Genomic DNA, 15,126 nt, shown 5'->3' with positions numbered 1-15,126 from the left:
TTACCTGGTCATTATATATAAAACATTTTTTAAGTTTTTAATTTAATTTTTTTTAGGATTTTTAAAAGGCAATCTCTACCTAACGTGGGGCTCAAACTTATAACCCTGAGATCAAGAGTCACATGCTCTACAGACTGAGCCAGCCAGGCACCCATAAGTTTTTAATTTTAACTCCAGTATAGTTAACATACAGTGTTGTATTAGTTTCAGGTGAGCAGGTGAGCCTGGTCATTCTTGATGGGATGCCAGCCATGTGAACTTTACTTTGTTGGGTGCAGGATATTTGTGCATTCCTTATTTATTTTTGAGGTGCAGTTAAATTACTTAGAACGTTTGATCCTTTCAAGGTTTGCTTTTAAGCTTTGTAGGGTTAAGATGGGAGGCAAGGTGGATTTTAGTCTCAGTCTTCGGTCTGAGGTTCTCCTCTCCTGAGGTCCAGACTTGTATATCCAGCTGTCTGCTGGACATATCTGCTTCCTACAGACACCTGAAATTCAGGCTGCCCCATACAGAGTTCTCTTTCACCATTCTCACACATGTAGAACCTGGTTCTTCTCCTGTAGTCCCTGGCTTAATGAATGGTACCACTATTTACCCAGCCGCCAAGCTTGAAACCTGAAAGAATTCCTTGATTCCTATTTCCTTCTATTTAATTACCGTGTCTTTTTTTTTTTTTTTTTTTTTAAGTTGTTCTTTAAGGATGCCTCACTCTGATAACTGTCTGCCTTCAGCTCAGGTCATGATCCCAGGATCCTGGGAACGAATCCCACGTTGGGCTCCCTACTCAGCAGGGAATCTGCTTCTCCCTCTGCCTCTCCACAGCCTGGCTTGTACTTTCTCTCACCTCACTCGCGCTCTCCCAAATAAAATCTTTAAAATAATGAAGTTTTAATTTAAATTCCAGTTAGTTAACATACAGTGTGATGTAATATTAATTTCAGGTATACAATATAGCAATTCAACACTTCCATACAATACCCAGTGCTCATCACAAGTGCACTCCTTAATCCCCATCACCTATTTCCCCCACCTCCCACCCACCTCACGTCTGATAACCAGTTTGTTCTCTATAGTTAAGAGTCTGTTTCTTGGTTTGCCTCTCTTTTTTTCCCGTGGCTCATTTGTTTTGCTTCTTAAATTCCACAAATAAATGAAATCATATGGTATTTGTTCTTTTCTGACTTGTTTCACTTTCCACAACACTCTCTAGCTCTATCCACGTCCTTGCAAAGGCAAGCTTTCCTCCTTTTATGGCTGAGTAATATTCCATTGTATATATACCACATCTTTTTTATCCATTCATCTGTCAATGGACACTTGGGCTATTTCCATAATTTGGCTATTGTAGATAATGCTGCTATAAACCTTGCACTGCATGAATTACCCTGTTTTTTTTTTTTCTTTTTAATTTCATCTTCTAAATGGCTCTCAAATCCACTTACTTTTGTCCATTTTTACTCTCCTTGACTAAGAAGCCAGGTTCACCTCTCATTTGGATTACCTGCCTCCTGTCTTGTCTCTCTCTAACAGATTCTTCTTGATGTGACCAGAGCTATCTTTCTACATGACAAATATGGTTATGTCATATGTCAGACACTTAACTGACTGAGCCACTATGCTTAAGGGACACCTGGGCAGCTCAATCAGTTAAGTGTCTGCCTTCAGCTCAAGTCATGGTGCCAGGGTCCTGGGATCGAGGCCCATGTCAGGCTCCCTGCTCAGTGGGGGGCCTGCTTTTCTCTCTCCCTCTGCAGCTCTCCCTTCTTATGTTGTCAAATAAATAAAATCTTAACAACAACAAAAAATAATAATAATAAGAGACACCTGGGTCACTCAGTGGGTTAAGCCTCTGCCTTCAGCTCAGATCCTGATCTCAGGATCCTGGGATCAAGCCCCGAATTGGGCTCTCTGCTCACCAGGAAGCCTGCTTTCCCCTCTCTGTCTGCCTCTCTGTCTACTTATGATTTCTCTCTCTCACTGTCAATAAGTAAATTAAAAAATCTTTTAAAAAATTAAAAATAGGGGCACCTGGGTGGCTCAGTTGGTTAAGTGACTGCCTTCGGCTCAGGTCATAGTCTTGGAGTCCCGGGATCGAGTCCCACATCAGGCTCCCTGCTCGGCAGAGAGTCTGCTTCTCCTGCTGACCTCTCTCCTCTCAAGCTCTCTCTCAAATAAATAAAATCTTTTAAAAAATTTTTTAAAAACATTTAAAAAATAAATAAATAAAAATAAAAAAAAAATAATAACTGCTTAAAACTTCTGAATGCCCTCTATTGTTCTAAGAATGAATCCCAGTGTCTTGGTTCATAAGGCCCTTCAGGATCTGACCTATGGTGACCATTCCAACCTAGCTTTTGGAGTCCCTGCATTACCCCACTCTGTCCCTGCCAAATGCTAAGTTCTGGCCAGGTTCAGCTACTTTATTTTCCTCCAAAGTATCTTTACCATCTCTAGGCCTTTATACATGCTTTTAAACCTTATTCCCAACCCCTTCCCACATTGGTTATTCCCTACACATTGCTCCTAAGGGGACCCACAGTCACCTCGAACTCAAAATGCTGCAAATCAGACTTAACTGCACCCTGTCCCCCAGTCCTCATTTTGTTTTGTTTTGTTTGTTTACCATTCAGTCCTCCAAGAAAGACATGTTTGGTGTATCTTTTCTCATTTCTAAATACAGATCCTTCTCCCTGCAGCGCGGTCACTGCTTTTGCTGGATCGGCACTGTTGCTTAGGCCGTGTGGCAAGCTCTTCCTCTGTCTGTACCTGTCCTCCTGGCTCACCTTCTGCCACTCCCCTTTGGGCGGCCTTTCTGCCTGAGAGCTACTGCAGACAGCGTTTCCTCTATCTGCAGTGCCTTCATTCATTCTGCTGACTTGGCAAACACACTCATCCTTCGAGAAACAGTCATCAAAGCAAAATCCAACAGGTATATTGGTAGTGCCACAAGGACTTTTGTGGCTCAGCCTTTACCTACCCTTCCATCTCCATCTTGCACTATCCTCCCTACTGTGCTCTCTGCTCAGGCCATTCCAGTCTTCATTCACTTCCTTGAAATAATAATAATAATAATAATAATAAATAAATAAATAAATAACCATGAGCTGTCTCAACATAAGACTTTTTCTTAGAAAAGTGTTCTTCTGTCTGAAATGTGTCCTCTCCTCTTTACTTGGCTTAATTCCCACTTATCCTTTAGACCCTAGTTCAAATGTACTCTCAGAAGAGCATTCGCTGATCCTTGTGCTTAGGTTGTGACCCCTCTCTCAGGCCCCTCTAACACACTGTTAGAGCACTAGCAATCATTTGTCCTCAAGGCACTTCTGTCTTCTTTTGGAAACGAGCCCCTTGAATTTCTTTGAAGGAACTGCCCTTCTCCTGCAGGCGAGTGGTGAGACTGTAAAAAGGATTTGCCTGCCCAGAGTGGAGGCACTTGACAAAAGCAAGGTTAGTTAGCTGGTCTCCTTCTCTCTTAAACTGAGTGGTAGCAGGGAGTAAAACGGGGTGCTGAAGAAATGGACCGTTCGTTGTAATCTAGACTCCTGGCACTGCCCTTCATGTCCTTTCTGAGGACCAGCTACTTGACCTTTAATTGGGTTCTATGGGTACATGTGACCTTCCAGCAAATTCCTTTTTCTTTTAAGGTAGCCAGATTCCGTTTCTGTTGCTTGCCGTTAAACAATCCTAACTCAGTGTATCTTGTAGAGGGTCTGGCATAGAGGCGGGTATTCCATCAACGTGCTAAACAGATGGAAGAATGAATGGAGTGACCAGATGACTAAGAGAGCCTAATGAGTAGCTCTAAGACCTGGATTCTTTGTCTTCCTCCACCCCCTGCTGCAGGGGGCAACAGGCACCGTGCACCCATGATGCCACCAGCAGCTGCAGCTCCCTGTCGCCAGCCCCACGCCCTTCCACAGCGCTCCCAGTGCACCCAGACAATTACGTCACAGTCATCTGCCCACACAGAGCCTGCCCTGGCTTTTCTTAGGCACTCTTCCCTCATTTCAGTTTCTGACTTTTACTTTGGGGTTTCCTTCCAAGGACTCCACATTTGCCCAGGCAATTCCCCCCTGTCATTTGTAAAAGCCAAAAACTTAACTTTCTCCACAAAGACTTCCTGAGGCTCCCGAGTGACTACCCCACTTCCAGCGCAGCCAGGGATCTGACCTGACCAAACCTGCACTCTCAGAGTCAGAAGCTGGGAACTGGTGGACTGATCTGTGCCCTGTTCCTCATGGAGTTCCCGGACTAGCAGGAAAACTTACGTCTGATCTTTGGGAAATGTAAACTAGAACAGAAAGCAATCAGGGAGGCAGAGACATAATGCTCTGGGACACAGGAGCAAAGTTCCTTACTGTCGGGTTTGGGCAAGGCTGCAGAGCCCAGAGCATCTAACTCTATACAAATGTGTTTTTTGAAGCTGCATGTGAATGCCGCTTAGACAAGAGAAATGCTATTTTGAGTGTACCAACTCTTCAGGGTCAACCTGCAGCTGGGGAAGCTGGCACTAAAGCCTGGGTCTCACCAGCAGCCCATGGATGTCGAATCTGTCATAAGTACACAAGACTCTGGGACTCGCAAGTCAGCGGGCCAGCGGCACAACGCAAACCAATGTGCATAGACAGCGCCCCCAGGGCCTGAAGGTGCTCTCTCCACAGGTGTCAAAGCAGCAAGCCCACAGCCATGCAGTGAAGGAGAGATGTTTAGTCTGGTGGTTTGGGCTTCCTTCCTCAGCCAAGCTGCAAAGCTCAGCATTATAAAAATCCCTGACCGAGGAGCACATGTGTGTCCACTGCCTGGCTCCAGGTGGGAAGTGGCATGGATAATGCAAATCTCTGCTTTTCTCCTCCTGCACCTGCACCACGTCAGAAACAAGAACGAGCGCAACGGTCGGTCGTTGAAATTAACCATTAACTCTTCCACTGCCATTCCAAAGGACCACGTTGGTGTTCTAAGCTCATGCAAACTCCTAGGAGGCTCAGACACTGGACATAAACAAAAGGAGGCCACGCACTAAAGTGTGCATGCACCTAGCGATGAACCCTCTCTCTCTTTAAGGCAAAATTAACAAAATTACAAGGAGACATATGTAAGTCTTCTGTCATCACAATGGGAAACACGAGAACCACTGAAAAACCAGGCTCACAGAATCCATGAAAATTCAGAAGACCTGAACAGAACAATCACTAAATTTGAACTGATATACAGAGTACCTCACACCCAACGAGTAGAGAATGCACTTTCTTTTCAAGCATATATGCAACATTTATGAAAACTGACCACCTCGGAGACATAAACCCTGATATAAAAAATTATAAGCTCGAGCTTTTCACTTAAAAATTTGAAAATGCCATCAAAAGACAACTGACAGAATGGGAGAAGATATTTGCAAACGACATATCAGATAAAGGACTAGTGTCCAGAATCTATAAAGAACTTAGCAAACTCAACACCCAAAGAACAAATAATCCAATCAAGAAATGGGCAGAAGACATGAACAGACATTTCTGCAAAGAAGACATCCAGATGGCGAACAGACACATGAAAAAGTGCTCCATATCACTCGGCATCAGGGATATACAAATCAAAACCACAATGAGATATCACCTCACACCAGTCAGAATGGCTAAAATCAACAAGTCAGGAAATGACAGATGCTGGCGAGGATGCGGAGAAAGGGGAACCCTCCTACACTGTTGGTGGGAATGCAAGCTGGTGCAGCCACTCTGGAAAACAGCATGGAGGTTCCTCAAAATGTTGAAAATAGAACTGCCCTATGACCCAGCAATTGCACTATTGGGTATTTACCCTAAAGATACAAATGTAGTGATCCAAAGGGACACATGCACCCGAATGTTTATAGCAGCAATGTCCACAATAGCCAAACTATGGAAAGAACCTAGATGTCCATCAACAGATGAATGGATCAAGAAGATGTGGTATATATACACAATGGAATACTATGCAGCCATCAAAAGAAATGAAATCTTGCCATTTGCAACAACGTGGATGGAACTAGAGCGTATCATGCTTAGCGAAATAAGTCAAGCAGAGAAAGACAACTATCATATGATCTCCCTGATATGAGGAAGTGGTGATGCAACATGGAGGCTTAAATGGGTAGAAGAATAAATGAAACAAGATGGGATTGGGAGGGAGACAAACCATAAGTGACTCTTAATCTCACAAAACAAACTGAGGGTTGCCGGGGGGAGGGGGTTGGGGAGAAGGGGGTGGGATTATGGACATTGGGGAGGGTATGTGATTTGGTGAGTGCTGTGAAGTGTGTAAACCTGGTGATTCACAGACCTGGGGATAAAAATATATGTTTATAAAAAATATATGTTTATAAAAAATAAAAAATTAAAAAAAAAAATTTGAAAATGCCTATTTGGGTCTTACAGCAATTCAACATTTAATATACTCCATAATACTTTGTATTTTATTTTGTTCATAATTCCGTAAAGAAGATCATAAATGTGGGATGCCTGGGTGGCTCAGTCGTTAAGCATCTGCCTTCAGCTTAGGTCATGATCCCAGGGTTCTGGGATCAAGTCCTGCATTGGGCTCCCTGCTCTGCAGGAAGCCTGCTTCTCCCTCTCCTCCCTGCTTGTGTTCCTTCTCTTGATGCGTCTCTCTCTCTCTCTCTCTCTCTATCAAAAAAAATAAAATCTTAAAAAAAAAATTATAAATGCTCTCACAGTACCCAATTAGATAACCCTAAGTGCCCCCTGCTTATTTCAGCGTGGTGTACAAATAGAATCATTCTCAACCTCTGCTCTCATGTGTAAACAGCTGGGAACATCACACTACACAGCGAGATCCTATTCCAGAATGAAGCGAGACCTTCCTCGAAGGTCCCCAAGCAAGGTATCCTACTCTAGTCTCATCCTTAGGCCACGGACACCCAGAATGGAATTTCTGGAACACAAGTGCACATTGTGAGCCAACTGTGCTACTGGTGTTTTTGGCCTCCAGTGACCCACTTCCCTCTTTCAGTCTAAAGAGCCACCACAAATTCCCACCAGCTGTCCCTATAATCCGCACAAAGCAGATGTTTAGTAACTAATGGCTGTTGAGGACATCAGAACATTTCCCACGAAGAGGAGGAGTTTGAGGAACACTACCAGGGTATATAAAGTTTAGTTCATGGGCTAAAGATATGGATGTCATTCTATGGGAAAATGACAGTACTTCCTGAGGGTTGCTGGGGGGAGGGGGGCTGGGAGAAGGCGGGTGGGGTTATGGACATTGGGGAGGGTATGTGCTATGGTGAGTGCTGTGAAGTGTGTAAACCTGGCGATTCACAGACCTGTACCCCTGGGGATAAAAATATATTATATGTTTATAAAAAATTAAAAATTAAAAAAGAAAACATGACAGTACTTCATATCAGGATACACACAGGCCAGCCAGGCAGGACAGGCCACCAGGAAGAAAACTCCAACCACATTATGGAAGCAGCTCCTGTAGCCAGATCTTCTCTGACGGGGTCATCTTTGGCTCCAGCCTCTGAGCTGTGATGAACAGCTAAGTGCAAATGGCTGAGTGGTAAATGGAACAAGGACCTATCCCAATGGAAAGAGGGCTCTCATTTCCGAAGGAATGGCACTGCACAGTCACCAATAAAAGTCATAAGCTATATTAAACGTACGTAATATAGGTCATGGCTCAGGTGAAAGGGAAAGTTGACAAGAGTTGCAAATGGACTGTCAGACATGGCAGACAAAGGGAGACAACTGTTTATTGAGCACCTACTGTGTACTCACACTGCTCTCAATACTTTCACCTACAGTCTCTATTTAATCCTTATGGCCCCATGGGGCAGGCACTGTCTCCATTCTATGTGTGAGGGGCCAGAGGCTTAGAGAGCAGAGAGAACATGTTCTAGATCCCCAACCAGTAAGCAGACCAGCTGAACCAACCCAGGTCTGACTCTGAAGCTTTTCTTTAAATTATGCCACCCTGACTCTCAGAGGCAATAAGAACAGCAGACCTACATAGGAAGAGAGCAATTATCTATTACCTCCACGCCTCTGCCCCAGGGTGATGGACACAGGCCCCAGCCATGCCCCACATGAGTCATGGGAGTCAGCAACAGCCCAGAGGGGCTGGCCGACACGCAAACAGCTCCCACATCATCTCAAGTCAGGGAAATAAGTCATAACGGAGGATCAATTCATCAAAGACAGACTAAAATAGGAAAAGCAGTATTATAAGATAAACACAGAAAAATTCACTGACCTAGACTAAATTAACTGACCCAGTAAAATAACTCAGAAGTTCACAAACTGAAATCCAATCTTAAATGGGTATACGCTGGTGCAGGGGAGGGGAGAGGCCTCACAAGAGGCTCCAGATAAGTCGTGGTTCCATGAGACTATGGATCCTCCGTCCCAGCATAGCATAGCTCTTCGCCAGCATGAGACACCTGGGGCCAGCAGAAGTGGAGCCTCACTAGGAGGTAGGAGTCCCAGCGCAGATGGTGCCGGCCAATGGGTCATACACCTGGTTCCCTCTCTCCTGGGAAAACAGCCATGTCCTGAGCAGGGCACGCAGGGAATTCTATTCTATTCTATCAAGTGTGTCCAGACCAAGCCAGGGTATCTTGAGTGAAGCTGCAGGAGAATTTTGGCAGACAACATGTCAAAAGAGCAATGGGGACAAGACATAGCAAAAACAGCTCACTATGCAGTCGGTATCCTAAACTTCATGGAGCTTATCACCTCATAGGGCAGATAAGGACAAATAATCACCAAGCAATTGTTACATAAAATAAGACAGAGTCCCTCTCTCCAAAAAAAATAATTTTCTTTTTTCCCAGCAGTAGGATTAACACATGCTATTTATTAGCTATATAATAAGTTTTCTTGGATTTTTAAAGAATGAAGTTAAGAATCATTTGAAATTCCCATGATCTAAAGTTAATTGCTGTAAACATTTTGGTGAACATCTTCTCAGAAATCTCTTTCCAGAAATACATGTGTGAATGTGCATATATAACTTTACTTATACGTGGCCTCGATATAATGCTCTTTGTTCCTGTTTTGCTCACTCAAAAATATCCTCAATGTCTTTCTGTGTTGATAAAAGTAAAATTACATTATCATTTTTAATGGCTATGCAGTATTCCACCATATGGATGTACCATTTTTTTTACATAATCCTTAAGTACACACTGCATGATGGACATCGCCATTTCTATTTTTCTACTCCTCAACAAATATTTACTGAGCACCTATTACGTGCCAGCTACTATTCTCTAAGTACCAGGGACACAGTGATGAACAAGACAGGCAAGTTCCCTGGCCAAATTCTACTGGGGGAGACTGACCGTATGCAAGTAAAGAGCAGATACTTTGAAGGAAGGATGAGTGTGAAGAAGAAATAAAGACATACCTTCCTAGAGGAGGACTGGGTGTCAAGAGAGCAGAGGACTTTAGGTGCAGCGGTCCAAGAAGGCCTTCCTGCAGAGAGGACATCTGAACACAGACCTGGGATGGTCACGGGAAGTGGGAGTGAAACATTCTAGGAAGAGGAGGTACTGAGCACAGAGGCCCTGATGCAGAAAGGGACCTGGCCTAGTCACAGACTCATAGGAATGCCAATATGGCTTGAGGGCAGTGAGGGACAAATGGACAAAACACAAATGTGATATAATTCCAGAGAAACTGGAGTGGGAGCCGGTAAGTCGGAATCTGTAGGTCTTGGAGTTGGGATTTTATTTTAAGGGCACCGTGAAGTCAAAGGAGAGCTTTTCAGTGGGAACAAGATATGATCTGGCTTACATTTGAAAAGATCATTCTGGCTACAGTGTGGAGAATGGATGACCAGGAGGTAACAAATGAGCAGAGACCAGTAGGTGCTTCCTTAACCAGGGGAGAAAAGATGGTACCTTGGACAGAGCTGCTAGAAAAAGGCTGGACAAGGATACATCAGAAGACAGAAAAGGTGAGAAAGGGAAAGAGGAAGGGCAACAATCAGTGGCTGCCAGATCTGTGGGTTGAACACTTGGGGGGATGGGGAAAAAAAAAAAGTGGGGGAAGAAACACTCTGAATGCACAGATCCCACACACCTTCCATTAGATTTATATGTAAGTATTTTGGTTTGGAGAGGGGCTGCTGTTAAATTTTTTTAATTTTTAATTATTCATTGCTAGTATATAGACATATAATAAATTTTTTATGCTTTGATCTTCTATCGCATCATCTCGCTAAACTCACTTACTAGTTCTAGGAGGGGGTTTTTGGTAGATTCCTTGAGATTTTCTATGTAGACAATCATGTCACCTATGAGGAGGGTCGGTTTTATTCCTTCCTTTCCAATCCGTGCTGTCATTGTTCCTTTTTCTTGCCTTCCTGCACCAGCTCGGACTTGCAGAAGTGGTTCCGGATCTCAGAGGGAAAGCAGGTTTTCACCATGAGGCCTGCTGTTTGCTATACGTTGTCTGGAGATGCCTTGTATCCAGTTGAAGAAGTTCCCTTCTAAGTTCACTGAGTTTTGTTTTGTTTTTTTTAATTGGGAGTAGATGCTGAATTTTTGTCAAATACTTTTTCTTCACCAACTAACATGGCCATGTAGTATCCCTTCTTTAGACAGTAAATACGGCAGTCTACATTGTCTGACATTTGAATGATGAACCAGCCTTTCATTTGCAGGATAAACCCCACGTGGGCACCAAATCTGGGGAGTTTTAGGCGTTATTCCTTTGAGTGACTCTTCTGTACTGCACTGCTCCTCTTCTTCTAGGATTCCAATGGGAGACAGTAACTGGGTGTTGCCCCATGCGTCACTGGGGCTCTGCTCAACTTTTTAACTCTTTCTTCTTCTGAGGTTCACACTGGGTAATTCCGATTGATTTCCTTTCAAGGTCACTGATTCTTTCCTCTTCATTTCTATTCTGTTCCTGAGTCCATTCAGTTGAGTTTTTTAAAATGTCAGTATTGTATTTTTTTCCCCTATATTTCCATTTGGTTCTTTCTTATTTTATTTATTTATTTTTTGGTGGTGGGGGGAGGGCCTAACAGTTTCTATCTTTTTTGTTTCAACACTGTTTGCTCTTACTTTGTGGAGCATTTTTATAATAGCCATTTTATTTATTTTTTTAAAGATTTCTTTATCTATTTGACAGACAGAGATCACAATTAGGCAGAGAGGCAGGCAGAGAGAGAGAGAAAGAGGAGGAAGCAGGCTCCCTGGTGAGCAGAGAGCCCGATGTGGGGCTCGATCCCAGGACTCTGGGATCATGACCTGAGCTGAAGGCAGAGGCTTTAACCCACTGAGCCACTCTGGCACCCCTATAATAGCCATTTTAAAGTCCTTGTCAGATTATTCCAACATCTGTATTGAGATTTTCCTGGTTCTTCACATGGTAAGTAATTTTGGATTATACCTTGGATATTTTGAATATGAAGTGATGAAACTTTAGCTCTTGCTTAAATCCTGGGGAAGGGGGCGCCGGGGTGGCTCAGTCAGTTAAGTGTCTGACTCTTGGCTTCAGCTCAGGTCATCATCTCAGGGTCCTGGGTCCCCGTGTCAGGCTCTGTGCTTAGCAGGCTCTGTGCTTAGCAACAGAGTCTGCTTGAGGATTCTCTCTCCCCCTCGGCCCTTCCCCTGCTCGCGCACAGTCTCTCTCTCTAAAATAAATAAATCTTTAAAAATAAGTAGATAAGGGTGCCTGGGTGGCTCAGTGGCTTAAGCATCTGCCTTTGGCTCAGGTCTTGGTCTCAGGGTCCTGGGATTGAGCCCCACATCAGGCTCTCTGGTCGGTGGGGAGCCTGCTTCCCCCTCTCCCTCTGCCTGCCTCTCTGCCTACTTGAGCTCTCTCTCTCTCTCTCTCTGTCAAATAAATAAATAAAATCTTTTTAAAAATTAAATAAATAAACCCAGTGGGCAATGTTGACCTTTCTTTTCTACCAGACTCTTAAACAGGCTGGATTTAGGGGGCGAGTTATGGCCAGCCTTCCATGGGCTGTGGTTTGAATGTCAAAGCCCACTCATGTGTGTCCTCTGTGTGTGCCACCCACTGTCTCATCTGGGACTCAGGCAGTGGTCTTTCAGATCAGTTCTCAAACTCTTTGGTATGTTGGTTAGCATCAGAAGCATGCATGCATAGCTCAGGGGTTAGCCCAGAAGGTCCTGCGTAATTTTCTGGAACCACTTTGAGTTCTTCCGTCTCTGTTTTCTCCTTGTACCTTCCAGTTCACTGGGCCTCCCCTTCTTGGTTCTCTGGCCTGAAAGCTGGGATCTTAGTTACCATATTCTGTCACACATTTCCTAAACTATACCCAAATCCAACCAGCAGGAAGGCAGAGGAGAAAAAGGCAACCGATTTCACCCCGCCCTCCCGGGATTACACATCCTCTGATCAGAGAGGAAGGTTTCCCTTTCTCAGCTTTAGGGACTTAAAGACCACTGCTGCCACTGAACCCACCACCACCACAACTACTGTGGGACAGCCGGGTGACTAGGGCACAAGAGAACAGAGGAAAAGAACCCCTGGGACTTCTCCTTTGCCTGAGCCTCGGAGCCCCTTTCCCACCCAAGAGCCCTAACTAGAGGTCTTCTGAAATTCCCTGTGTGCCCTGATGTGCACTGCTTCAGTCTAGCAAGCACATGGCACACTGGTGGAAAAATGAGAAATTCATTGCCAGTGTGCAGCATGTTTAATTCTAGTCTTTTCCCCCAACCTGTCTGTTGCCATTCATATCTCAGAGTCTTCAAACAGCTGCTAAATACACCTTTAGTGCATTTAGTGCACTCCAGGCCTTTAGCTACGTCCAATGACAGAGTTTCTTGTACATGTATCTTGGTACCTACAGAAGCATGCATTTATGTAGGGAATATAGCTATGAGAGGAAATGCCAGGTCATGAGGTATGTGTCTATTCGAATTTTGCTAGACACTACATGGTCATTTGTGAAAAGGCTGTAACCAATTTACCCTCTGGCCAGTAAAGGCTCTGAGTTTCCACTCTACCACATCCTCACCAACTCGGGGATAGCAAGCTTTTCCAGTTTTCCCATTTTGGTAGAGGTGTAGAGGGATCTCACACCTTTCCCCAGGTGGCAATGCAAAATGCAATCAAACACCCTTTCATAAGTTTATTGGCCATCTGGATTTCCTCTTTTGTGAAGTGCCTACTTAGGCCTTTTTGCTTGTTTTGATACCGGGTTGTTTCTTTATTCCTATTGATTTCTGTAGTTCTCCATTCTGGAAACGTGGCCCTTGTTGGTTGTTTGTGTTACAAGATCTTTTTTCTGCCCTGAATTGCCTTTATCACTCTCTTAAAGGTGTCTTTCTGATTAATGAGAAGTTTTTAACTTGAATGTAATAAAATTGATCAATCTTTTCCAATAAAAGTAGACACAACTTCTGTGTCTATTTAAAAACTTTCTCTCTGTCCACTCTTTTTTTTCTTAATCCTACGTGAATTTTTATTAACATACCATAAAACCGATTCTAATGACATATTTTGAACACATTATATGAACTGTTTCTTGATATTTACATTAGCTATATTCTTTTTTTTTAATTTAATTTAATTTTTGTGTGTTGTCCACTCTCTCTCTTTTTTTTTTAAGACTTTATTTATTTATTTGATAGACAGAGATCACAAGTAGGCAAAGAGGCAGGAAGAGAGAGGAGAAAGCAGGCTCCCTGCTCAGCAGAGAGCCCGATGCGGGGCTCAATCCCAGGACCCTGAGATCATGACCTGAGCCGAAGGCAGAGGCTTAACCCACTGAGCCACCCAGGCACCCCTGTCCACTCTCTCTTAAAGTGACCTCTCTTGTCTCAGCATTTGGGTGGAGTACATCTCAAGCACATGAGGCATGAGACAGCAAGATAACGAGGGAGATAATATGAGCTGCAGAGGCGGACCGATCTGAGTGGCCCAGACAGGTTATTTTACCTTTCAGAGCATCAGTTTCTTTTATCTACAATCAAAGATACACTATCCACCTTGCAAGATGTGTCTGAAGCTCCTACCACAGCATCGGCACACAGGAAGCCCTTAGTAAACAGGGGCAGCCGTGACTGCATCCTCCGAACTCCTCTTTCCCCTCATCCACAGCTGCCGGAACGTCAGGGCTGCTCTGTGAAACACTGATCATATATCTACTGCATTCGAGGACAGCGAAATGGATTAATTGCCCTTGGCATGCCAGCCGAGCCTCCCAGTTACAGGCGGCACCCACCAATACGAGAACCGCCATCTTTGACTAAAAACGTAGGGTGATGCCCGGAGGCGCTCTTCTTACACGGTGGGGTCATCCTGGTGCTCCCACACCAACGTGTAACAGCAAGTCAAAGACCCAAAGTGATGTCTCTTTGTGCTCACCGCCAATAGCATAGCGGTGTGAAGCAGGGAGACGGCCTCAGACCTAGGAGAGTCAAGCTCCACTGAGCTGGAGGGATTTGGTGTCCAAGGAGTGGGTCTGTCAGCCTGTATGTCCTGTGCTTAGACTCGGGGAAGAGAGGGCTTCTGTCAGCCAGCACGTGGGTTGGCATACGTGCACGGTGAAGTGCGCATCCCAGGGGAGGTGTGTATTTCAGCATATGGATGTGCATATCCTCAGGAAGCTGCAATACTCCCATTGGCCTGACATTGTGTTGGAGAGCCCCGATGACAATCTTCTCTAGCGTCCCCAGAGCATGGGGCCCCTCAGTGACCTCTGCCCCGCTCTCTGGGCCATGATATGTGCTCAGAAAACACACACCCTTTATCTGAACCTGGAACACTCTGAACGAGGAGGAAGCATCTACCCACACTCCCCCAAGTGCCCACTGTTCAAGCAGCTGGCCAAGTCTTCTGGATGTTACGTCCCACTTTCTAAACCATGAGTCTCCAGAAAAGCTCCTGAAGACATCCCCACGGTTCTGAGATAGTCCATGGCCCTCCCCGGATACCCCGCCCCCCACCTCACCAGGCTCCACTTCAAATGTGGCCAAGTGCTGAGTGCTGAAAGGATAGAGGGGGAGGGGTTGGTACCTGAGCCTAGTGTTTGTCCAGCGGAGTCAAAGGAAAGAACCACTGAATCTGCAACACAAGAGGACAAGTTCATTTCTTTCTCCTTCTTAGAGGGGAAAAAAAAAAAAAAAAAGCTCCCACCAACTCTGCC

At 44.6% G+C, this 15,126-nt stretch overlaps 1 protein-coding gene across 8 annotated transcripts in view; it reads right to left on the bottom strand.

The window, feature by feature from the left end:
• The window catches only part of ST3GAL3 (ST3 beta-galactoside alpha-2,3-sialyltransferase 3), a 192,548-nt gene that overhangs the window by 105,360 nt on the left and 72,062 nt on the right, over positions 1–15,126 (bottom strand). For 6 of the 8 annotated variants that reach the window (XM_059136930.1, XM_059136935.1, XM_059136933.1 and 3 more), the window contains one exon: positions 14,997–15,044. The exons of the other annotated variants lie outside the window; for them this stretch is intronic. In XM_059136930.1, the coding sequence (XP_058992913.1) occupies positions 14,997–15,044 (48 nt within the window). The remainder of the gene's footprint in view (positions 1–14,996; positions 15,045–15,126) is intronic. 8 annotated transcript variants of the gene reach the window in all.

This window comes from Mustela lutreola, chromosome 10 (genome assembly GCF_030435805.1).
Source record: "Mustela lutreola isolate mMusLut2 chromosome 10, mMusLut2.pri, whole genome shotgun sequence".
Taxonomy (NCBI): domain Eukaryota; kingdom Metazoa; phylum Chordata; class Mammalia; order Carnivora; family Mustelidae; genus Mustela; species Mustela lutreola.
The sequence above is the reverse complement of the archived record's forward strand: the minus strand, read 5'-3'. Positions and strand labels throughout refer to the sequence as shown.